The sequence below is a fragment of the Ziziphus jujuba genome, chromosome 7, assembly GCF_031755915.1.
Source record: "Ziziphus jujuba cultivar Dongzao chromosome 7, ASM3175591v1".
Classification (NCBI taxonomy): domain Eukaryota; kingdom Viridiplantae; phylum Streptophyta; class Magnoliopsida; order Rosales; family Rhamnaceae; genus Ziziphus; species Ziziphus jujuba.
In genome coordinates, this window is record NC_083385.1 from 7,653,185 (window position 1) to 7,678,491 (window position 25,307).

At 32.7% G+C, this 25,307-nt stretch overlaps 3 protein-coding genes across 8 annotated transcripts; all 3 read left to right on the forward strand.

Moving 5' to 3' along the window:
• The first annotated feature begins 9,973 nt into the window (after positions 1 to 9,973).
• Positions 9,974 to 14,915, forward strand: LOC107424349 (uncharacterized). Of its 2 annotated transcripts, none has more exons than XM_016034134.4 (8): positions 9,974 to 11,257; positions 11,386 to 11,509; positions 12,166 to 12,295; positions 12,976 to 13,012; positions 13,141 to 13,378; positions 13,522 to 13,616; positions 13,723 to 13,823; positions 14,438 to 14,915. In XM_016034134.4, exons 1-6 carry the CDS (start codon positions 10,967 to 10,969, stop codon positions 13,611 to 13,613), a joined length of 912 nt encoding a protein of 303 aa, XP_015889620.2. In that variant the 5' UTR covers positions 9,974 to 10,966; the 3' UTR covers positions 13,614 to 13,616; positions 13,723 to 13,823; positions 14,438 to 14,915. The 2 variants fall into 2 exon arrangements, with proteins under 2 accessions (XP_015889620.2, XP_015889619.2); XM_016034133.4 differs by having other exon boundaries at positions 9,979 to 11,257; positions 13,522 to 13,642.
• A 1,654-nt stretch (positions 14,916 to 16,569) lies between these two features.
• Positions 16,570 to 19,440, forward strand: LOC132799275 (uncharacterized). 5 transcript variants are annotated; one of them, XM_060818798.1, is made up of 7 exons: positions 16,581 to 16,733; positions 16,853 to 16,926; positions 17,284 to 17,325; positions 17,623 to 17,704; positions 18,124 to 18,277; positions 18,718 to 18,823; positions 19,176 to 19,440. In XM_060818798.1, the coding sequence occupies exons 3-7, from the start codon at positions 17,292 to 17,294 to the stop codon at positions 19,433 to 19,435; spliced, it is 636 nt and encodes a 211-aa protein (XP_060674781.1). In that variant the 5' UTR covers positions 16,581 to 16,733; positions 16,853 to 16,926; positions 17,284 to 17,291; the 3' UTR covers positions 19,436 to 19,440. The 5 variants fall into 5 exon arrangements, with proteins under 5 accessions (XP_060674783.1, XP_060674782.1, XP_060674780.1 ...); XM_016034054.4 differs by adding an exon at positions 17,056 to 17,143 and having other exon boundaries at positions 16,586 to 16,926; XM_060818799.1 differs by lacking the exon at positions 18,124 to 18,277 and adding an exon at positions 17,056 to 17,143 and having other exon boundaries at positions 16,578 to 16,926; positions 17,623 to 17,726.
• Positions 19,436 to 25,033, forward strand: LOC107424291 (uncharacterized; the record flags this gene model as incomplete). The annotated part of the gene is made up of 11 exons (XM_048478695.2): positions 19,436 to 19,569; positions 19,762 to 19,945; positions 20,762 to 20,863; positions 20,972 to 21,298; positions 21,375 to 21,458; positions 21,560 to 21,718; positions 21,900 to 21,983; positions 22,615 to 22,752; positions 23,218 to 23,330; positions 23,686 to 23,846; positions 24,364 to 25,033. Coding segments are annotated over 11 exons (1,584 nt in total), but the record flags the coding sequence as incomplete, so codon positions are not given.
• Positions 25,034 to 25,307: the final 274 nt, after the last annotated feature.

The window sequence follows — 25,307 nt, forward strand, 5'->3', positions numbered from 1 at the left end:
GTATCGAATCTCACGTTAATTTATATTTATATTTTCACATGTATTATTTATACTTTTAACAGTTTAGAAATAATTAACACGCTAAAATATAATAGATTAATTGGTATATATTTAAAATCTGATAGACAAATTAATTTACTAATTTATATAATATTAACTATTTCAAAAAGAATAATAATGCAAATTATAGCTTGAAAAGGCGTAAAAAAGGAAAACTTGAAAGAAACGGTCTGAAACGGTCTAAGCGATTGGCTAATATGTGGCCAAAAAACAAAAACAATAAATAAAAATTTATCAGATCAGCTTACCACAACAAATTAATTTTCAAATTATTAAAATGCAATTATTGAAGCTTTTGCCAGCAAATTAATTATCTTCTTCCATGGGGTCCAGGTTAATTTCTAGGCTTAGCCTTTTCAATCACATTGTCGTAAATCCGACCATGAAGGTAACGATTGAGTTAATCTGCCATTTTTAAAAAACGAAAAGCTTTCCAAGATATGAGGAAGCATACGTTTGATTTAATTGATATGTACGAACTGTTGTTTGATTTCCGCAGCAACTAATGGATGTATATATATATATATTCTAACAGCGGACCGAGAAAAGCTATCTAGCAACTGATGGTGTTTACCAGTAGCAACTTCTATTTTTTTTCTTTTTTCTTTTTTCCCATTTTTTTCCCTGATATATGCTCTAAAATGCTGTCAGAGAATTTCAATAAACATGTATATGAATATTAACTTTTATTATACTCAACAATAACGTAAGCAAAAAGATGATCAGTATTTTCAGTTCCCTTATTCGATCAGTTTCCATTTTTACACACGAGTTATTATTTCATTAAAGAGTTGCTAAACAAGCTCTAGCCTCCGTGACCATCATCCAATTATTTCTAGGAGATATGGCTTTATTGTTTACCTCCAAGCTCCTGTTTCAAGCTTCACAAAAAATGGAGGAAAAAGCCAAAATAAGATTGATATATACATTAATCCACCCGCTTCCTATTAGCTTAATATTTTGAAATTAATAGTGATTGAATAATTGTCTCAAAGGCTTAATGATGGAAAAATCTTGATTTCTTGATTTCCATTTTTGATGTCCAATTACGATTTGAATTTGTATTGAATTATTGTTTAGCAAGCTTATGAGGTGGGATTGATGGTGATTTAAAGAGGAGGTCCAACTCTAATCTGCCTTTATTTAATACAACATCTTCTTAAAGAAAGAGGGGAGTGGAATGCCATTCTCTTGGAGCAGATTTAAAATAAGAGCATATTTGATATTGCCGTCCTGATTCTAAAAACCTGACTACCAAAAAGCGAAAGGAAACAAAAAATTGATTAAAAAACACGTGAAAGATTCTGCATATATATATATACCGCTTATACGTCATTGCACTTCACACAATCACAGATAGTGAAGTTTGTGGTGAAAAACAAAGCCCCAGCGAACCAGAAAACCAGGATGGACCATATATTTCCCAAGAAAAGTTTATGCACCAGATATATAATCTGTACTTGTTAATATAAGCATGTACAGTAGCACCAATAAAATAAATCACCCACCTCCTAGCAATTAACTTCAGGGTATAATGATAATTCCTTCAAAGCCTTTGATTGTTCTCTTCAGGTTACTTAATTAGTTGTTGGTAAGATATTGTTTGGGAAGGCCGTTAAACGCATTCTTTAATATGCATTGTTAAAAAAAATGAATTTTCATTTTTTAGGACCAGTTTCGTAATCATTTTAATTATAAGTATGAAAAAGATGTTTTATTCGTCAACCTAGTCGAACAATTGTTTCTAATAGACAAACTGATTATAGGAAATTTTCATTCATTAGGTATATAATGATCACCTATATTAAAAGAATTATACACACACATATATAATATCTAGCTCATATTAATTATTGCTTAGTAACTATATCCTAATATTCTTAATTAAAAGTGTGTTGTGCCAACTTAATTATTATAATGTATTTGTAAGTTTGTCCAATTATAAAAACGCTTTAATCTGAATAATTTTTTTTAATTATAATAAAGAGAAAAAAAATTAGATTGCGGATTCAAAACATATCTTTCTATATTAGATTAAAAATGATTATAATTACCGTAAGAGAAAAATTATATATTGAAGCTTAATGAAACTCATAAATTAAAAAAACAAAATGAAAACCAAATGCAAACAAATGTAGAACAATATGTTATATTACTAAAAAAAACGTGTCATATTATTTTGATAAACAAATTGGTGGCTTATAATAATAATATTCATGACCCACGAGCCTAACAAAAAAATGGACCACGCGCCACTTGATTCTCACATCTAGTATGCGCCTCTTCATTTACCAAACACAGGAAGAAAAAAACAAAAAAAAAAAAGGGCATGTGCCTTACTTCAGGGCCATGTGCACGTGGTTTGAGTGAGAATGCTCCATTGACTATGTCTCTTGCAGTGAGCATCATTAATTTTGTTAGCTTTTCATGAGATAATCGTGGGGTGCATCGCTGCCACTCCCAATGAAGTCAGTGTTAAATCTTGTCACATCATAACCACTCATCATCGCAATTTATTTTTATTTTTTATTAAAAATAAATATTGAAGCATTAAAAGTGGAGAGGAAGGACCAGGGTCAGGTGAACAGTATGGGAATTAACGCCAAAGATTAAGGGTTCTCGGATGAATGATGAAACAGTGACATATGCAAGTAGCGAATAAACCCAGCGGTATTGGTGGCTGGTTATGAATCCATGCTTTTTCTCTGTTCGGCCCTTTTGGAGCTTCAAACAAAATCTTTGTTTAAGGGGAAAGAAATTTTTTGCAGAGCACTGACGAGTAAAAATTTTTCTACTAGAGTTTTCTTAATAACAATAACCCTTCAAAAAATTTTCCCCATATATTTTTTATCGTCATGTAATTCTTTAAGATTATTATTATTTATTGATATTTTTTGTGTTAAAAAATCGCTCTGTGACTTACAGATTTTTAATTAGTTTCCTTTTTTTTTTATTGTTTTGTTTTTTTATGAATTTTGTAGCTTATATTGTTACATGACCATGAAAGATTTCAGATTCAAATTATATGGCTACGGAAGAATATAAAAATAGTATTATTATAGTATCCACTTTATTAAAGTGTGTTCAATTTAAATTTAAATTGAAAATAATTCGAAACAGAAAAATAAAATTTATTCCATGAAAAAGCAAAGTGAAGAGGTGTTTCAAATGGATCGAAAAATGTGCTCTGTAAGTTTTGGCTGTTAAGTATGGAGAAGCAAAAAAACCATAGACCGTATAAAAAGTTTTACACATCAAAATTTTAAAATAAAAAATAAATAATAATTGGGATAATAAGCTTAAGCTTGGCAACTTTTTAAGCACATGGCACTTATTGAGCTTATTGAGCTGTACCACCTATGCACCCGTACCTTTCACAATATCCTAGTTATTGGTTTCCAAGCCACGTAACAAAATAAATTAATGACGCCACCAAATTTTTAGGTCGTCCTTATGCATGCAAAACGTGATGAGTAAATAAATCTGCGTGATTTTTAAAAAATAAAAAAATTAATTAAAAAATGTCAATGTACTGATTTTGTATCGTACTTCCGAGAATCTCCAAAACCTTTCTTATGCACAATTTTTGATAGTCAACAAAAAATAGCTAGAGGTCTTAAAAGCAGGTACTAAACGACATTTAATAAAATGATCAATTGAGCATGCAATCCTGCTCAAGGTAAAGTTCACTGCCAAATCCCCCAATTAGCCCCCTCAATTTTGTGCATGCATTTAAACTTTATGTCTGCCTCTTTGATGCGCGAGAATTCATAATTGGATAGTTTAAATTGCCCAGGAATTTGAAATAAATGAATATCCTAAATTTATGTCGAGCTATTAATTGTGATTTCAAATATCATAAAACAAAAGCTTTATACAATGAGATAGAATGCCATAGAAATAACAGGAAATTTCGTCATTTATGAAAAAAATTAATAATAATAAAAGGGGAAATTTCATTTGCATTTTTTAATCATGGTAGACACTTTGTTAAACCATTTAATTCTAATTGGATAATTATCATTTATTACTTTGGAGTGGACTTTTGATAAATTTGATTATAGAAAATCTATTTTACCCTTATATGTTAAAATTTTCTTTACTATTTGTCAATAGTATTTTTCAATTAATTAAGCATATATGTCACTACGTGATCAATTTGTTAATTTGTAAACTTGAACGAACTGCAATGCATGTACCTCCCAATTGAAAATAAATTTCATTTATTTTCCGTTTCCAAATTAAAAAGAAAACGACATAATAAATGAATAAGTCATTCAATTTTATAAAATCCCCAAATTCCCATAATAATATATAGACCCACCGATCAACATCATTAACACATAAATCTCAATGATTTGTTATTGCTTTTTGTCAGATATTTTAATCTACTTAAATTAAAAGAGAAATAATTTCATCGAATTCTGACAAAAATTTACCCGAAGTTTATCAGTAAATTTACTATTGGACCAAACTTAGAAATACCAATAATTTTTTATTTTTGTTCTTATTGGTTGGGTCGTATTACCAATGATTGATCACTTGCTTCACATATCACGTTACACTGTTTTACAGTATTGTTTTGAGCTGGTGCTTTTGCATACTGCTTAAAGCTGACCATTTCACCATTAGTTAAAGTAACTTAAATACTCGACAAATTAATAATGCAACTACTCTAATTAATATATAAGTATTTGCATAAAAAGACGACTACTTAAAGAAAACAAAATGCAGGTTTGGAATGGAGCGGCTGGGAGTGACTTTGAAATAATAAAAATAATTAATGCAAATACTGATGAAATTTAGTGCTCTCTCCGATCCCCATAACACTAAAACTCTTTGACTTCCAATGGGACTCATATTCTCATTTCCCAAAATTCTAAGCTAATAATATTTCTCATCAAAGACCTATATGATTAGACTTCTAACTCAACTTGGTCTCTCCAAAGCAATAATTCGTTTGCCCTAACAAAAATCATTCTCCCATATTGTAGGCCAAAAGTACACATTTTTAATGTTCATTCATAAGCTTGTCCATAAAAATATAATATTTTTTTCACCTCAAAACATTAATCAAATGAATATGGTCCATTTTGGAAGGAAAAATAATGAATCGTACATTTTTCCAAGGAAAACTTTTGGTCTAATATGTTTTATAAAGGAGGAATTTGGCCCAAAACTCCTCTTGAAAGGCCAATAAAGATATATACCTCTTCTGTTCTGTATTTTTTTGTTTTGCCCTTAAATTTTTTAATATTTCCAAATTAACCTTTGAAATATCAAAAAGAAAGGAAAAATTAATGAAAGGGCTTTCTTCTTTGTCCTCTGAACCCAAATGCAGCATGAAGAAAAGAGGAAGAGAAAGTGAAAGAGAACGGCAAATAAAGCTTTGGGAGAAAGATTATTTGCCTGATCCATGGCCATTTCGGACTATATTTTATCTGGGTATCTCTTTAAATATCTGTAACTTCTATTTTTGGGTATTTCTTCAAAACTTTTTCAAATCCACCATTTTTTTTTTTTTTTTTTTTTTGGTGAGGGCATGGAAATAGTAGAAACCGTGAAATTTTTTTTTTTTTTTGGGGGGTTTTGAAAAGGAAGAAACTGTGATTCATTATTAGCACTTTTGGTATTGTGTACTGTAGGTATGTTGTTTGAACTATTTATTAATTTTTTTTGCCCATATTGAAATTTCTAATATGTATGATTTTATTGATATTCTTACTGGGTAAAATCAATGATCACTCAAGCTTCCAAATTCAAATAGGGGCTTTACCCTGATTCTTATAAATAAATAGAGCATGTTTTTAAATGGAAAAATTTGGGATCAAAGAACTGTTGTTTTCAAAGGTGTAATGTTGGATATGCAATGCTGGACGAAGGGAAAGGGAAAATAAAGGATATGAAAGTCATTTGTAATTTTTATTAAGGTCATAATGGGTATGAAGGGGTAAAACAATAATGGGCCTAGTTTCCCTTTATAAAGAGTAGGGCCAAAATTTTGTTACAAACCACATAAATTCTTCTGAGGCCCAAAATTTGAAGCCAACTGGGCCGAAAATTATATCAAGACCAAAATTGTTCTTCAAGGTCAAAAATTCTATGCCCTTTGCTTTCGGCCGAGAAGTTTTATTCCAAAGTGGAGGAATTGCATCTAGGCCCAAAATTGTAACTCCACAAAACCAAAAGTCCGAAAATGAGACATAATTACTCAATTTAGAGTTGATTTGATGTCTGATGATTCTTCAAAACTATCAAACCCGCATCTGGCTTAATTCAACTTCAATTTGAAAAAATGGACTACAACCTAATTCCAACATATTGATTTGAAGAGGTTGAATGTATCTGTTCCATTGGTTGAGTTTAATATCAAGAGTAACTTTTTTTTTTTTTCGTTTCACACTTTCATTTTATTTCTGCATAGTTTTATTCATAATAAAATATTAAAAATATCCTTATTTTTTTTTTTTTTTTTTTAAACCCTCACCGTTCTTATAATGTCATCGCTTTTCCGTTTCTGGCGAGTGAGTTTTGAAGACGCCAAAATCAACAGAGATAGCAGCAAAAAAATTTTCAGCTGAACAAACACCTTTACCTTCCCTAACGAGAAAACCCTTGCCATTATGTTACTGTCTATTAAAGTCCATTCCCCTTCTCATTACTGTTACTCTACTCTATTCTTTGTTTTTTTTTCTTTGTTTCTTTTAGTTTCACATCGGCTACACATATGTATGGAATGGGCCAGCACAAATCTTTTTGTTTTTCACTTTAGAATTTGATTTTAACAATTAATGTGCAAATCTGGTAACGAAGGATTTGATAGTCCATCTTCCAAAGCCTAATAATGAGGAATTCTTCTTTTTGAGTGGGTCAATATCTTTACTTCTCTTTTTTAGATCGAGGATCAATATTAAATTGCAATTGGATTAACAATGACAATTTATCAAAACTAACTCAGCAATTCCAAGTTTTTTTCTTATAGCTCCATGGATAGTAGTCAACAATAAAATAATGTTTCTAATAGTTTAGATATTTTTGATATTTTCAAATAATATAATTGTGTAAGGAATTTTTGATAGTGCATTTAGAATTTTTCTTATGCCAAATGCCTCTCATTGCAATTTCCGAGTTTGATGTCAAATGCCTCTCATTTCAATTTCATTTTCAATTGGAGGAGAAACAACAAAACGATATTGGTACAACACCGAACATCAAAGTAGTAGTGTTTAAAACGAAACAGTGACTAAGTATTTTACTACCTCAAATATTGGCATATATCAAAAACTACATCATTATATCAAAATAAATATAATCATCGACTATGTAAGTTAACCTATAAAAGTTTGGAATGGAAAATTATTGACTTGATGAGATATGATAATTTTTTGTAGGTATCAAACCAGTAGCTGTTCAGGCCAAATTGATTTTGAAAATATGGATTGCGGCAGCTCCAAAGTGGAGGTGTGTATAACCTTCGCTTTTCCATGAGTCTATGGGATCAGTTTCATTGATCTAATTTCATTTCAGTATCTCTTTCTATTTTTTCTTTTTTTTTTTGGGGTAAATTCTCTCTTTTCAGATTGAGGAAAAAACAAGTAAACGGTATTAGTAGTGCAAAGACGATACATCGAATTGGTTGTGTTTAACACGATATAGTCACCATTTCTTCAGGCATTTCGTTTTGAATATGGGTTAAAGCCCAAATTCTGTTAACCATGCCGGGTATTGAAATTCCAGCAATGACCCAGAGGTGGCGAGTACAATTGAATTATCTTAAACATCATCACACCTTAAATAAAGATAAAAACTTTGTTATACTCTGCAGTTTTTTTTTTTTTTTTTTGGGTCAGAATTACTAATATTCTAATTGGAAAGGAAAGGACATTTTTTTGTTTTTGTTTTTACACACACACACACACATATTTATATATATATATATATATATATATTAGAAATAGAGGATTCAAATTTCAATTATTGTTTTAAAAACAATGCTTATTATCATTAATCTATCTATGATTAGAAAAGCATAAGTTCATTACCTTAAAGATGTGGGTGCATACTTTGCAGTTATTTGATAAAACCTTTTCTAATTGCACGCGTCTATTATCAAACTAAGATTTTGAGTTTACAAATATTTATCGCTATTACAGTATGCAACAATAATAATTTATTTTTCTATTTTTCATTTTGGAAAAAATTATCCAATACAAATTACACTCTGTATTTATATCGATTTTGACACGGTATGCATAGCCAACGAAATAAAGCCGTGTTTACGAATGAATTTCCTTTCAATTAGATGGTTTATATCTAATGCGGTTCCCAAACTTTTTTGGTCTTTGTCAATTTTATTTGTTTTTTTCCTGGCGATTTGATCTTATGGCGGGTCTAGCTAGGATCATCCATGATGTAACCTTTTATGGAAAAGATTAAGCAAATGGAAAATCTTTGGAGTTTCGTTGATCTTGGTCTTGTTGTGTGACATGAATTTCAGGTTCTGAGTCTAAAATCTGAAAATTTGATGTTATGAAACATTGGTGGCTTCTCACCATGTTATGATCTTGTGTCATAAAAAATAATAAATAAATAAATAAATATTTATTTAAAAACATAATATATCATCGATTTCTATAGATAGAAATTTAGAGAGAAAAAGGGTGTGTGATAGAGACGATGACAAAAAGAAATGAAAATGAAGAAGATAAGGAAAATTGTTTGAGGAAGAAAATAACAAACTGACTTTAGAGTCTGGCTTCTCATTAATATGATGTCTTAAATGGAACACATTACTATATTTTATTGGCTATGCATACCATATTAAAATCCATGTCAATAAACATGGTATGCGCCATAATTTCACATCACTTGGACTTGTTGGTGAACTGAAATTTACCATTCATACCATGGCCTTAATTTTTTGTTCTTTCACTTTGGGATCGTAAAATAATAGTATTTTATTTTATTTTTTGGTGCAAGTATATAATATTAATTAGTAAAAATGTTTTCTAACAGCATCATTATACTGGGGCGGATGGTGTCCATTTGTCCAGCCCCAAGGGATAAACAGGAGGGTGAAGATAGTAGATTGCTGTATCGTCGCTTTGTACCACCCAAAGCCCAGTCAGATCAGTAAGGCAATAAATGGACTTTGTTTGATGCTTTGGAAAGGATGACCTTTTTGATTAAAAACGTTTTAAAAATTAGTGAATAATTCTTCATATTATAAGTTGATTAATTATGTCAAATCTTAGGATACGTCGATAATGTTAGAGCAAAGTGCTAACTAAGCTGGAATTTTCTCTAATCGGCTTAAGATTTTTATTTATTTATTTATTTTTGTTTGGTTAGCTTCACCGATCAATATAACGAACATCAAAATTGCACCGACTCAAAACTGTAGGGATAAAATCTTGTCCCCATTTTATCCGTTAAATCCCTCCATTTGGCGTAGAATTATCGAGGAGGATGCAAAACCGCGTTTTGTCATCAAAGTTAAGAAAACTTTTAGTGGATAAGAACAAAACGATCAAAATTAATTGTCGTTTACTAAATTTGGAGGCAGAAGAGGAGAGAGGAGTTTCTAACGTTAGGTGGGGACGTGATCCCAGATAAAAACTTTCCCTATAAGTAGGTGGTGGTCCACAATTGGAAATAATTATACCGACACGTGTCATTCTGAGGAACCTCATGATGGTCCCGTCTTGTCTTGTGCAGTGTACAGCAACAATAATCAAAACCCACCTTTCTTGCACTGTATGTTTATTGGTTTCTTAAATTTGAAAATTTTATAAATTTCTAGTAAATAAATTAGAAAATTATATTAAAAAAACATATTTATAAGGATGCCAAAAATTATTGGAAAGGTGATGGTTCAGTTCCATCTTCCTCCTGCTACGTATCAATCAAAATGCTAAAATTTTGTATGCACAGAGACTGAGAAGCTACAACCAATATTGTTTCTTATATTGATTAACAATTAGTGGTTTTAGAGAGGTTTGGTGAAGAAATTACAGCCTTTTTTAGAATTTTTTTATTTTTATTTTATTGGTTGAGCTAAGTGGTAATAAGTGGGTTAGAATTAATTTCCTTAATTAGTGATCATGAAGCCGGAGAGTGAGAAGAAAAAAGAGTAAATTAAAAAATAATAATAATAAAAAAGAAAAATACAGCTCAGCATTGAATCCTCATCAGCATCAGCGTGAATAGAAGTTCCAGTCACCCTGAGAAAAACACCCGCGAAGATCCTCTCTTGTATTTGTCAGATATTCCGGCAAAAAGAAAAAAAAAGAAAAAGAAACACTATATACCCCCTCATACCCTTCCCATATACACCCACCACCGTCGTCCTCGGATCCGAACCCATCGTCGTCGTCTCTGTATCTTTTACCTTTCTTTTTTTTTTTTTTTTTTTTTTTTTTTTTTGAGCTTTTGAAATTCATGATCTCGCCCAACCCAAACCCAAACCCAAACCCAAACCCCACCACCTAATCTCACGCGCTGCTTTCTGGAATTCTCTTTTTAAGATTATAGGGTCTACTACTAGGGTTCTTCTTTATTAGTATTATTATTATTATTTATTTTTTTTCTGGGTTTTTGGGTTATTGGGGTTTTCTACTGGGTTTTGTCTCCATAGCAACAGGACGACAGCCACGTTGGCTCCATCATAGCAAAAGCATAACCTACTTTACCGCTGCTTCTGTCGGATTCATTTTCATTTATCATTTTTATTTTGGGTATATAATTAGGTAGACGATGGAACTGAGCGTGTATTGGGTCGACGTCAATGTCACGTGAGCTCCATCCCTTCCAATCGTCTCCTCTGTGATCTCTTTCTCTCTCTCTCTTTCTGCTGGGGAAAAATTCAAAATATTGTTCATATATGTATATATATGTATGAACGTGTATGGCTTATGAACACCGCCCCCAGCAGTATCATCACCACCAACAGCAACAACCACCACCACCACTACCACCTGGAGAGGCAGGCGGCGGTGGGGGAGGAGGTGGAAGCGGTGCTCTTCAGTTCTTGAATTCCCCTTTCGGGGATACCACCTTCACCAAGGTTTTCGTGGGTGGGCTGGCGTGGGAAACCCGCAGTGACACCCTCCGGCGATATTTCGAGCAGTTCGGTGATATCCTTGAGGCCGTTGTCATCGCCGATAAGAATACGGGGCGATCCAAGGGTTATGGTTTTGTCAGTATCTATCTGATTTCATTTGTAATTCTTGCTTTTCTTTTTTCATGGTTTTTTTCGTCATGGGCTATTATTTTAGCTACGGCTTCAATTTGATTTGTTGTTTGTATCTTGTATGGAGGTTTTAGGTGACATTCCGTGATCCTGAATCTGCGAGGAGGGCTTGTATGGACCCCAGTCCTGTTATTGATGGTAGGAGGGCTAATTGTAATCTGGCTTCACTTGGACGGCCTCGCGTTCCTCTTTCCTACGGTTTGTGTCTCTCTCATTTGTCCTTTTATTATTTCTTTGTATTTCTCTGTTGTCAATTGCCATGATTAATCAGGCTCTGCAATCCCTGAGTGTTTGCAATTACTTATCACAGGCATTCTGTTATCAAGTTATGACATTTAACTTGCGGAATCCACATCTTAATTATGTCCCTGACTTATTGGCATTTGAATTTGAAGTGAGGTTATTTTGAATGAATGATAGTAACATTAGGCAAGCTATGGAGTCGGGAAAATTTTGTGTGGCAAATTTTGTGTGGGATTTTAGACTCCGATAGGCGGTAAGTGGAAAATAAGTTGCTTATTTAATTATTTCTTATGTTGTCATGACAATGAATGTGAGATGATAAGAATGATTACAGATACTTCTATGACCACCTGTCACATGCTGAAGGTATTTCATTTCGGTTAGTGTTGTAATCTGTAAATATTGTGAAGGCCTAGTTTTTGTGTTGGACAAATTGTTTTCCCCTTGGGGTTCCACCTGTATGATGCTATGTGTGTAGTTGGGAGTTTGCATGTCATGACAAGTTGTTTTTTTCCTCCCCCCCCAAAATGGCACAGGATTTAGTTTAGTAATATATGTCATAAATTCATTAAGATGTTCCACTTTTGAATGTTTGCTTTGGCTTATTATAGGACATATGAGAGCAGCCTCCCCATTCTTTGGCCGTATGCAGGCTCCCAGAGGTGCTTACGTCGGAAGTTCTGGTTACCAGCAACCAGTTCCGTATAGTTACCAGCCTGGATTCATGTATCCATCATATGGGTGAGTTCATAACTTTAAACTTAGATAATTCACCATCCTAAGATGACCTTTGAGTTAGGTCTAACTTGACCATACAACATTCAAATTCAAAATGGTGAAAACTATCTTATTGAAAATTATTCTGGTGACAATCTTCTGGACCAAGGTTTGATCACAATTTTTAAGCGTCTAATCACCTGCAATTCAAATTAAACATGATGCACTAGGAAGTACTGACCTCTTTTCGGTCCTGATATCGACACTTTCTGCTATGTTTATAAGATCGTTTGCGGCAGAGTTGCATGATCTTTTAAAAAAATCTGCTTACATTTTCTTTAGTTTTGGTTGAGTTATTTTCTTAGTGAGATTGTGCACTCAACCCCATTATTGCTTATCGTATGGTTGAGTAACAATGTGATCTATGTTGAGATATCTTTTACTCTTAAAGAAGCTTGCTAGTGGTTAAGGTTACACGACCTTTAGAAAGCATGGGATATTATTCCAAAGAATCATGATGATTTACATACTTATTTGGTTCATTTATTACTTGTGTGTACTCTGTTTATATTTAAGTGTTACATTTAGTATTCTTTCTTGTTTGGTTCATAAATCCTCAAGAAAATGTTTTAGTAAAACTTTGATCCAAACAATTTTATGACTTCATGCGACTATTCAAGAGTCCAATCATTTACTTTTTGTAGGTACTCATCATATGGACCTGAAATTGTCTACCCCCAGGTTAATACTCTAACATATCATTTTCATTGGGGGAAAAAAAAAAATTATATTGAGAAAGTGTATGAAAACACTTCTAGATTGTCAGCTTAACCAGCCTATTTGATGTTGTTTCAATGAACTTTCACCAGGGTGTCTACAACCCCTATGGGGGTCAGCAGTACCTTCAGATATATGGAGTACCTGGAGCAGTCAATACTGGTGTTTATTCATATGGGCAGTTAAGTCATTCACTTTCTGGTAGTCATGGGTACACAACAATTCAAGGCTATGGGCTTCCAGGTCAATATATGCTACAATTTAGTGGTCCCAATGTCAATGGAGCAACAACAACTGCCATTCCTGCTATTCAGTCACCATATCCTACAGGCAATGTTCTTTATCCTGTAAAGTTTTTGCACGTTTATAAGAATGAGATTACACCATTCTGGTAAATGGGTGCCTATGCACACTTGTAAACATTTGTCTTGTTGGTAAGACCCTAACGTTTCATGTATTCTGGGTTCTCTCAGGTATGGCTGCACCAGCTCCAGGACAAGCCCAAATCATAGTTCCTTCTAATTCTCCTCAATTCACCAGCGGTTCTGATCAAACAGTAGGTTAAATGGTAAAGCGAAACATCCAGATCTTCAGGTAGAGATTGCCAAATTGCCAACCTATTTTGTGTATTTAGGTTTGTTTATGCGATATATATGTTGCTGTTAAACATGCAGGTAATCCTTAGATTGCAGCAGGACTAAGAGCAGCAGCACTGCCTACTTAAGTGGCGGGCTTCAATTCTAGCCTTGCAAATTATCATCTTTGCATTCTAGAGGTAATGTCTGGCTGCTCTTTCCTTCAGGGAAACTGGTTTTTTTGACTTCTTATCATCCTTAGCTTTAGTAGAGATTTAGTTTTTTCTTATTCAAGAAGATGACATTTGTCATGCCACACTTGTTTTTAAATCAGTTTCAACCTATTAAAAGTTTCTGATACCAAGAAATCTTATTACTGTCAGAACTGTTAAAGATTCTATTTCACTGTATTACTTCTAAATTGACAGAGATGATGATCTTCATCTATTACAATTTTGTAAGCTGGTCAAAAGACCCAAAAAAAAAAAAAAAAAAAAAAAAAGAGATACCAATGTTTTTTAAATCTTACTCAAGTGATTTGCATTTCTTTTAGATGCCATGTTTATTAAAATATAATTTGTTTCTAATAATGCAATGTAAACAACGCTGGCACTTGTATTTTGGTGATTCAGTCTCAACACTCCACCCTCATCTGCTTTGTGTATCTGTTTGTAGTCCATGCCTAAAGTATTCTCCTTTCTCCTGCGATGGGGTCTTGATTTTCAGTTTGTTCATAATATATTTCTCTCATTGATTATCGGATTTCTTTTGCTATTGGGGATCTGCTGAATATGATTGTTTGATGTCATTACAGGTCATCCATAATGGTCATCAGAGATACCGCAAAAGTCAGTTGTAAGATGTCGCGTCATTCTGAACCCGGAGTATGGAGCATGGAAGAGCCCAGGTTGCTTTCTTCTACCAGTGTCTGTAAAATACACTCTTGTCTTCCTGCCAAGGCGTGGAGCCACGGGCAGAGAATGTGTTGATGGTTGTTGGTTTTCCGGAATATGGTTTCTGGCAAAGCCATGTGAGACTGTAAATGTGTAAAAAAAAGAAAAAAAGAAGAAGAAAAAATTAGTGTTCCTTTATCTTTAAGAATCAAATCCAAACATGATTCTTTATTTGTGGGAACCCAGGGGGTTGGGTTCTCAGTCAATTCGTAGCATGCTTTTGGGGTTTTCTCAAATTGTGTGTAATTTTCGCATTCGATCTGTGCATAGTAGCCCAGTCATTGTTGATCCTTGAATTTGACTATTTATTGCATAAAATTCCTTAGTACTTTAGAAACCTCTTAAAGGATCTTATAGTTATTGTTATTTGCTCAGGGCAAAGCATAGACTTCAGACGAGGTTCAATATCAATTCGCTCTTTTGATTATTTGACGGCCCGCATGAAAGATATAACTGCTTGTTGACAACAACTTGAATTTCAGAAGAATTTTTATTTTTGAACAATTTACTTAAATTACAGTTTATCAAAAATCCTTTCTTATGATTTGAACTCGTATTTTCGTATAAATAAAAATGTTCAACCGCACTAAAGCTAATCTTCTTCATCAAATTTCAGAAGAATTATTATTATTACTATTATAATTATTATTATTATTATTTATCATCAAGCACCACATGCCGATAATGGGCAACGACTTTGGCACGAGGAATTTTAAATATAATTTTTTATTTTAAAAAGTACTAATTTGGGGATCATTTTTTTGTTAAAATTCAAATTCTGTAACTAGCAACTGCTTTAAAAAAGGGGGAAAAAAAGAAAAACCATCTGGATCACGTGAATTTTTATAGAGAATAATAATACGATTAATTTGATATCTAAAAATATATATGATTAATTTTCTTTCTAAAAAATATTATTTTATATTGGTATTTTTGTGTTAGGTAACTATGCTCATGGATCATTTGGTTTACCTCCAATTTCCATGGAGTGCTTCAAGTTATAAAATTTTCAATTGGTTGTTTTCATTTTGATTTTGATTTTAATCTATATTATATCTTCAACATTTTTTAATAAAATTCTCAATTTTAATTTTTCTTGGGATAAAATCTAATGATAATTTTTGCCCAAAAGAAATGTCTTTTATAAATCTAAATTTTTTTAATCATTTATAAATCCAAAATTTTTATTAACTTTAAATATTTAAAATTAAATAAAATTCCCTATAAATATACAATGTCCAAATTGAAATAAAACAAAAACTAAAGATCTCAATTGAAAAAAAAAATAATAGAAATAGAAGAGCATTTTCAACGATACTCTCTTATTTTAAAAAATTCTAAAGAATAAAAAATAAAATTTTTAATGGACTCCAATGACACTATACTTTCTTTATTTTGCATAAGCAATTATGATTTATACATATATATATATATATATATATTTTTTTTTCTCGTCCTTGTATTAAAAAAATTGAAATACAAAATAATTAGTAAATAAATTAAAACTCCACATAAACCTGGCTTGAAGTAGGCCCAGCGTGGCTTCACAATGTTCTTCAGGCTGATTGTTGTACTTCAGTTTCTTAATTACTAAGATTCATCATTTATTCCCAAAGAAAAAAAAAAAATTAAAACTCCACATGAAAAATTGTATAGCAATAAATGAGTACACTAAAATTTTAAAATATAAAAATATAATCAGTATATTAATTAAAATTCTGCATAAAAAATTATATAAAATTAAATTGTACAATAATAATTAACTAATAGATTTAACTTATACATTTGGAGGACTAAATTTTTCAATTTAAAGAGCTGATAGGAATTATAAAAATAAAACATTCCTCTTCTTAAAAAGGCAGAAATTTTTAAAGAGTCACGCATTGAAACACTCAATTAAAATTTTAAAGCTTAGAACACCCAGTTGAAATGAAGGGCAAATTAGATGGCACGAAAATATGATTAACCATTGTTTTTTTTTTTTTTTTTTTTAAAAAAGCAAAATAATTATATTATTTTTTTAACAAATCAAATCAAAGTGAAAATAAACAAATAAAGGAAGTTTTTATTAATATAATAAGAGCAAAGAAAAACAATCGTCCCTGCGCTTTGCGCTCACTCTCCGTGCCCGCGCTCGCTCGGAAGAAATAAGTCGGTGTGAGTGGTCAATTGCCATTCATTAGAAGAAAACAAACGCCTTTTCTCCAAAGCTTTTCTTCTTTTGCTATTCTTCGCACTCCCAAGGTTCCTTTATTTTTTATTTTTATTTTTTCCAGCGATTCAGAGTCGGTTTTCAAAGCCTGCTTGTTTATACTCTGACTCTCTGTTTCTAAAAGCGGCTCCATCGATGGTAATCGATATTAAGTTTTTATGTTAAAATGGTTTTTATTTTTATTTTTTTGTATTTTTCAATAGTAGTGTACTTTAAACATGTTTTTTTTTTTTGGTATTTTTTCTTTGTTTTTATTTTTATGCATAGTATCGGTAGCTCTGTGTTCTCCATCACATTTGGCGAGGAAGAAGAAAAGCTAGACATGTTTCAGTCACCGTGATTGCAAATAATATCAGTACGAGTTTCACTCATGAAAGGCACTTGAAAAAAAGAAAAAAAAGAAAAAGAAAAAGAGAGTGGTTTTTTTAAATTTTGTTTTTTTTTTTTTTTTGGCCGGTTGGAGGGATTGTAAATTTTCTTTCTCGTTTTAAGCAGGATTATCAATGGAAAATAGTTTGCAAAAGACTTCGAATACAGGTTAGAGCCTATTTTTGAAAGATTATTTCCACAATCAATCTGTTCAGATTTAGAAGAATATGCATATACTGTTTTTGATCCTTAATAAGTCAATAGTGATTGTGACATTTTCAATTTTCTGATTATTCTAGGTCTTAAAGCTTTATTTTTTTTATTTTTATTTTTATTTTTTTGTGAAAAGGATTCTAGGCCTTGAACTTTTATAATAGAGAAGTAAAATTTCTTAGCCTTTTGATTTATGTCTGTTTAAAAAATGCTTATTTTTTATTTTATTTTTTGGGGATATTATATGCATAGGTGGTTCCAAACATTATATTATGCTCACGAAGGATCGGAAACCCATAAGTCGGACCTTATGTGACTGTGCACCTGACGGAGTGTACGCGTTCTTTTTCCTATTAGTATGTTTGCTCATTTTGATTGCAAGTCATTTTCTATTTTGTTTACTATCCATGTTTATTTTTCTTTTTCTTTTAGTATTACAGAATGTAGCATTACGTAACACAGTTGGGGGTGCAAATTTTAATTACGGAATCATATTAGTTAATTTTTTGTATTTTGTTTTAGTGCTTTTCATGATCCAAGTGTGTTCCTGTATACCTCATAATATATGTATATTTTGTTAAAATTCTGTTATGAGTATTTTTATTTATTTATTTTTTACTACTGGTGGTAATGATTTCTATATCATTTGGAAATTGATTGTATGTATGATGGAGATACGAAGAAATAGTTGCAAATGTTTGCTTACGTTACGTCCATTGTTTGGATATTGGTTCACTTTGAAACTTATATTAGGCCTTCTCATTGGAGCTTGGGTGATTTTGTTCAAAGAACAAAGATACATTCTCTTCCCAGTTTACCTCGATTCGGTCTTTACCCAGCTGGAGAGAATTCTCGTGATCGTAAGGAGTGGCAAATATTTTTGAGATATATTATGAATAAGGACATGGTAAAATCAGTTCCTACTATTCATGCATTCATGATTTTTTATGGCTGACAGTCTACTTTTCCTTCTTTCTTCTTTCTGTATTTGCTAGCAATGTATTCATCTAATCATATTTCTGATGATCAAGATTAGCATTGTGGGAACTAAAGTATTTAATTAAAGTGTTCCACACAGGGCTTTGCTTTTTTGATAATTTGTAATGTAGGAAAACAAGTTTTGAACAGCCTTTCTAAAAATGTGAAACTTTAATGTTGTTTCAAAATAAGCATTAGCTTGATACATACAGCTTTAACTTTTGAGATTAATGTTGATAGGTATCATAAGTGAAAGAGTGAGAGCAATTTTCTGGCAATTTAGGCGCATATTGAATTCTATAAACTTTGCCAAACACGGTATGAGTTAATTTTACAATTGGTATTATTTTACTTGCTGTGATTTTGCAGGTTGCTATTTCAAAATCCGAGTTCTATGAGTTCTACATATTTCCTCCGATTGAAGCATTAGAATCTAGCCATACTTGTGTTGCATACAAAATGGTGAAGCCATATCGTATGTACAATAACTGAAACCCTTATGTACCAAATATCTTCTTTTTTTATTTATTCAATCTTTTTTAGAGAGATTCTGTGGTCATTTTTGCACTCAGCAGAGGATGCTACTAAATCATTTAGTTTCTATTTATATACTTTCTTTTCTGAACTTTTAGGTTCATTTTTAATTTTGCTTTTCTTATTTTCAGATTTGGATATATTTTAGGTACTAAGTACGTAGTAGATAGGTTAAGGTGCAAATGATTCAACATGCATATATTACTCGAAAGGCTACTCTTAACTATCATTTTGCTGTTAGAAAGGTGTGGGTGGTGACATCTCATACGGTGTTAATATCTGCCATTTTACAGCTGTTGATGCTTCGATGCTTAAAAGTGAAAATTATGGACTTTTGCATCCTACAGTAAATTCTCACATGGATGCTATCCTTGTGCCGCCCTTAAGAGCTTCTCCTGCGCCCCATCTTCACTTTGAGGAGCCTGCTAGGAGAGTAGATTTAACTACCAGTGAGGAGACTGGATCCTCTAAATTTTCACCATCATTTGGAGACCATCCGCAAGTGTCAAATATTGAAAATAATGGCAGACCCAAGCCTCATGTGCTGAAGTAGGATGCAATCGTAGAGAGAAATTATGTCAGAGCAGACCCAAGCTATTTGAAAACTCTTGGTCAAGCTCATTCAGGATGGATATTTGGTGCAATCGCTGAGCTTGTTGACAACGCTAGAGATGCTAAAGCAACTAAGTCAGTTGATCTGCTTGTTTCTTCTCGACACTTTTTCTTTTCCTCATTATCTATAGCTTCTTTTAGACTAGCAATCTTGCTTTCTTGTTTACTTTATGCTGTTTGTTATTGCATTAAGCATATCTTCTATGACGTAAGGATAACTGCAATGCAGTTCATGAGATTGACTATCTTTTTGGTGTATTCTAACAGACTTGAAATTTCTATCGACACCATATACTCAAAAAGAGCTAGTGGAAGTATTCCTTTACTATCTATTATAGATGATGGCCATGGGATGACCCATCAGGAGATTGTAAGAATGACATGTTTTGGGCACAAGCAACCTGAAGCTTATGAACCTGAGCGTATTGGAAGATTTGGCGTTGGATTCAAGGTAAGCTTGAGTTTGTATGTGGAAATTTTTTATGTTTGGCTCATTCTAAAGTTTGATTTTGATAGATGTTGCTAAAAAAGAATAATAAGATGACATCTATTGGCCACTAAAACATGAAGGTCATGTGTCTACTTGGATTTTAAACAATCTTCATAAGTACAGTATTTGTGGATGCATTGGTCTGGTTATTGTTAATTTGCATTGGTAACCACCAACTGGCAATATAATAAATATGAAGCAGGAAGATACGGAAATGGAAAATTCTGAAAAGTTATGTGCAATGCTGGCCCAGCAGAACTGAAGAATCTTGAAAGATTAAGACATGGTCAAGCTTGAAATATTGAAAAGAATAAGCAATTTGGGTGGTTTATGTTGTATTTGCTCTTTGAATGGGGAACATGTTATTGCAACATCCGTCAGGGAGTTGTGCTATGTTCTCTAATTAGATTATTTGTATACGAGATAATTAGAGCTGTTACTTGCGTATGCTATAATATTGGCTTCTCATTGCATTCTAATTTATTTGGAAATAAGTTTTAAAGGCTATTATAAACTAGAAGTGAAAGTGAAAAATAAAATTTGAAATTAAAAGGCAAGATAATGAAATTATTTCTTTTTCTTTTTCTTCTTCGGTGATTTATGTATTGAGGTGGGAAAATAAAGTGTTCTATGTCAGCTTGATTGTCTTTTTCCAACTATTCTAAAGGTAAAATTTTGTTTAGGAATATGTTCAGTAACCCATGTCGTTCTTTTATCTTGTTTTCTCAGATTTCAACACTAACGAAATTGATATACTTATCATATTCAATTTAACAGACTGGAGCAATGAGGCTTGGCAGGGATGCTCTAGTTCTTACACAGACTGCTAATTCCAGATCGATAGCATTTCTTTCGCAGTCTTTGAATGAAGGAAAAGATGTATCATGTTCTATCCATCTGATTAGTTCTTATTTATTTTTCTACCTATACACTATATTTTGGCTGTGGCTGGTCTTTTCCTTTCTTACATTTACTCCAACTTTGCAGAATCTGGAGATTCCTATTGTAAGCTATCGCAGAGAAGGACAAATTATGGAAGTGGATATAACCGTCCAGTCATCAGCTTTAGCAAAGTACAATTTGAAAGCTATAAAAGAGTTTTCCCCATTTAATAAATATCTTATTGGTGAGAAAGCAGCCCTGTTTTGTGAAGGTACAGGAACACAGATATACATATGGAGTCTGGACAAATGGGGTTCAGATTACAGTTTGGAATGGCATACTGGATTGAAAGGTGGAAGCTCATTTCACCAAGGTGACATATTAATCCGATCTAGAAGGATTAGATCTCGTCCTGGGCAGATCAGTCAACAGGTTGTGCTTCTTTGTCTTTATATGGGTTTGCTGATTGCTCTCTGGCTTATAGTTTTGCAATTATTGATTTTTTAAGGTGCGGTTGGATTATTCACTCCGATCTTATATGGAAGTTATCTTCTTAGTTCCAAGAATGAAGATATATGTTCAAGGTTCACTGGTAATCACATTTCTTTGGGTATTCTGTTGTTCTTTGATGCTATTTTGGTGTTTAGGCATGCCTAGTTTTGTTCTGATTATTACTCTGAACTTTTTTAATAGGTTAAAAGTCGACCGTTGGAAAAATCGCTCAACAAGACTGTTATAGAAACTGGGAATGTTATGGGGAAACATGTTCAGTTGACTCTTGGTCGCTGCCAATTAGAATGGGAGCAGGCAAACTGTGGAATATTTTTGTATTGGCATGGTCGCTTAATTGAGGTGAGTTTCTGCTGCATAAGGTGATATCATCAAATTGGGAAATTGGATGAGAAATATGTCTGCTTTCATATTCATTTTTATCATTACAGATAATATTAGATCCACAGTTTTACAAAATGTTGAAGTTTCTGTCTTGCTCTTTTTCTTTCTTCTCATTATTGAAATTTCCGACCTACTATAGGCTTACAAGAGAGTTGGTGGGATGGTTCACGGTGCAGATGTGGGTCGGGGTGTTATTGGTGTCATAGATGTGACTGATGTAATGGTAAAAATTATTCACTGTTTTTGTACCGTCGGTATACGTTGGTTTCTAATTCTTTATTTATCATATATCATTGTTTAATATCTCTGTGAGCTTATTGGTATGGTATAACCATCTATAATCTTTTACCAGGTTTACATCAACTATGGACCTGAATAATTGCATGCATGTTCACAAAGAAATATTTATGCACACATATCACTACAGCCAGTTTTTGTAATTCCATATGTTAAGGTTATAGAAGATAGTTAGTTATAACTTAAAATGCCTTAAGTATTGTTCATTCATAAGTGCAACATGCAAAAAATAGTGGCGAACTAGGGTGCTAGTATGTTAATCTGTTCTTACTGGTTTGTGAAAGAACTTCCAATAGTATAATAGTTTGTGCTTATATCTTGTTCTGATATTCCTGCTGAACATCAAAATACAATTAAGACGACTGGTGAATACTGTTTTGTTGTAATGATAAGGCTACCATTTTGTATGTATCATTAGCAATTAAAACATCGTTAAGCTAAATAAATTTGCATGGTTTTTAATTGTAAGTGTTTGTTAGGGTAGGTTATTTCTATTTGAATCACTGAAATATCCTCATTGCATTTCACCTTTTCTAATTTAACCCTTATTGGCACAGGATGATGGAAATGTTTCTGTATGGGTGCATAGTAACAAGCAAGGATTTCAGGACTCTGAAGCTTACGCCCTTCTTGAGGAGTGGCTGGGTCGTAAAGCAGATGAGTATTGGGACAACAATTTCGACAGTCTCCAGTTGGTAATTTACATATTACTGAGGAAGTTTTGCCCTTGACTATTGCTTACACGCTGGAACATTGTGTAGATATATTGTAATACTCTGTTAGATAAGTGACTGATTTATACTGCCAAATAGTAAAAGTAACTTAGCAATACCATTTTTCACAAGTAATATATGGAAAAAATGTAGCTAGAAATAGTATAAGCAAATATTACTAACTGGTAATACCCTACAGTTTGGCTCCATTTATCAATTTTAAGTTTCAAAGTTTTGCTGTTGGCATCATAATAGTGGCAAAAAAAAATGCCAAAAAGAAAACTTACAGTCTTTCGTTCACTATTACATAGCTGCAAACTGCTTATGATGTCCAATGTGTAGTTTTTTACTTCAATAACTGGTTGTTACATCTGTTCTTATGATCTCATTCTAGTTGTCTACATTCAGTACACTCTTTTTTTTACAATGATATTTTTGTACTGTCAGAAGAAGAGTAACTCTCTTTATAAGCCCGACCAGGAATGGGTGCAGTGCGATAAGTGCCGTAAATGGAGGATGTTGAGTTCTAATTGGGACAGCAAGAACCTACCTCTAGAATGGTATTTATCTTCATGCTTTGTGCTCTTATGTTGTGTAATCTGTTTACCAGCACTTGTTTCTTTATGTCGAAACTTTTGGATACATGATGGGATTTATGCAACATAGGTGCACACGCACACACACAATGCACTACAAGCACCCATAAACTGCAGTTTGAAAGGAATTGCATTTAGAATAAGCTTTATGAGGAAGCAGTTGCTTTCTAATGCTAACTGATAAAAAAAATAAATAAATAAAAAATGAACATTTAAGGATTTATTTATGAGTGCAGGTTGAAACTGTGGTAGAAGGACTCAATGGTAATATCTTACTATATTTAAACCCATAGTTTGACTTGAAGTTTTATGTTAACAGGTTCTGCTACATGGAACCTTTCAAAGGATCTTGTGAAACTCCTGAACAAAAGGTTGAACAAGGAGTGATCACAGTATCTGCAAAGCGATCTGGATATAAGAATCAACAGAAGGCTTCTAAATTTGATGATGATGCTGTCAATGTCTCTAACACAACTGAAGGTGAAGCCATCAACTTTGTCTTATAATAACTACTTATTATTCTGAATCTGAAAAAGAAATATATTTTTAACTTGACATGAAAAATAAATATTTAATTTTTAAGCTGTAATAAACACTGGTGATAGAATGTTATAATATTTCTTTGTTGCCATCTTTTATAGCCGTTGTTGGAGATATATAACTGACAAAGTCTGCATTTTGAATTCATTACAATTTTTCTGACCATTTCTTTTTAAGAGAATTTGGTACCAGCTTTGGTTCCTAAAAACAGTATTTTTGTTATCTCTTTCATGATAATTATACCTCTTCCTTGCTTCCCTCATTTTTGTATGGATGCTTATGGTCACAAGGAGAAACTGGAAAAATGGTATCTTTTATGTCTACTTTTGCTAAGCTAATTAAATGCCGTCAATGTTCTGGAGGTTGTGATTAATGGGAGTTGAATCTTCTTTTTATTATTATTAAGAATGTTTATACTCTCGTTTTTTTTAATTTTCCTTTTTCCCTTACTATATAGGCGATAAAGACGACTCTGATCAAGACATGGAGGATGGAAAAGCTAGAGGTTTGAAGAGGTTACGAAGAGGACTTACAAGGGCCTGCAGAAAGGCTTGAAAGTATGCCCTGAATATGAAACTCTTACGGTTCCCAAACCCGTTGTGGTACCTTCGCAATCATTATCTGTTACTCTGCCGTGGCAAAGTTGAAGCAATAGAAATGAGGAGCATAGTTACAGCATGAGCTGACAGTATCAAATGTGGAATCTTCATGGCTTGTGAGTGATCCATCGTCTCTTAAATCTTCATTGGACCTCATTGCTGGCTTGAAAGATAAAAATTTCAGTAAGATAAATAGTGTCTAGTAGTTGGGAGTCATATGGATGCTGATTTTTTCTCCCTGATCTAGCTTTTGGAAGTGGCATGTTTTCTCTTCTGGTGATGATGTTCATGAGAAGCAAATCGATGCCTCTTAACCATTTTGTATAGAGCATACAGGTGACACAATGAAAGAATATGTATAGGGACTAGGAATTCAAATACCTTTTAACTCCCTATGGTTTTTCTGGGGTTGTGGGGTTAAGTAGGTGTATATCAAGCTAATCGGATTTTGCGTTTCTAACGCTGGTTTGTAAAACAGAGAGTGCAAACTCCAGAGGAAGAAAATGAAACACAGCACATTTTATTTTATTTTATTTTATTTTTAACTTTTGGGTTTATAAGTACTCTAAATAAATAAAAAAGACACTGCAGTGACAAATTACAATTACCTGTGTATTATTCTTCCTTCCCAACGAGTGCAGCGGCTTTTACAGAGCAGATGGCGCAGCGGTTGACAGGTCTCTCCGAGTCCTAACCTAGGCATGCTCCAGTCTCCAAATCAAGACCTTCCCATCTTATCTTCTCTTCACTCATCTTCTCCGACAAAAAGCTGATTCTCTCATATGATGTTGGCCTCGCTAGT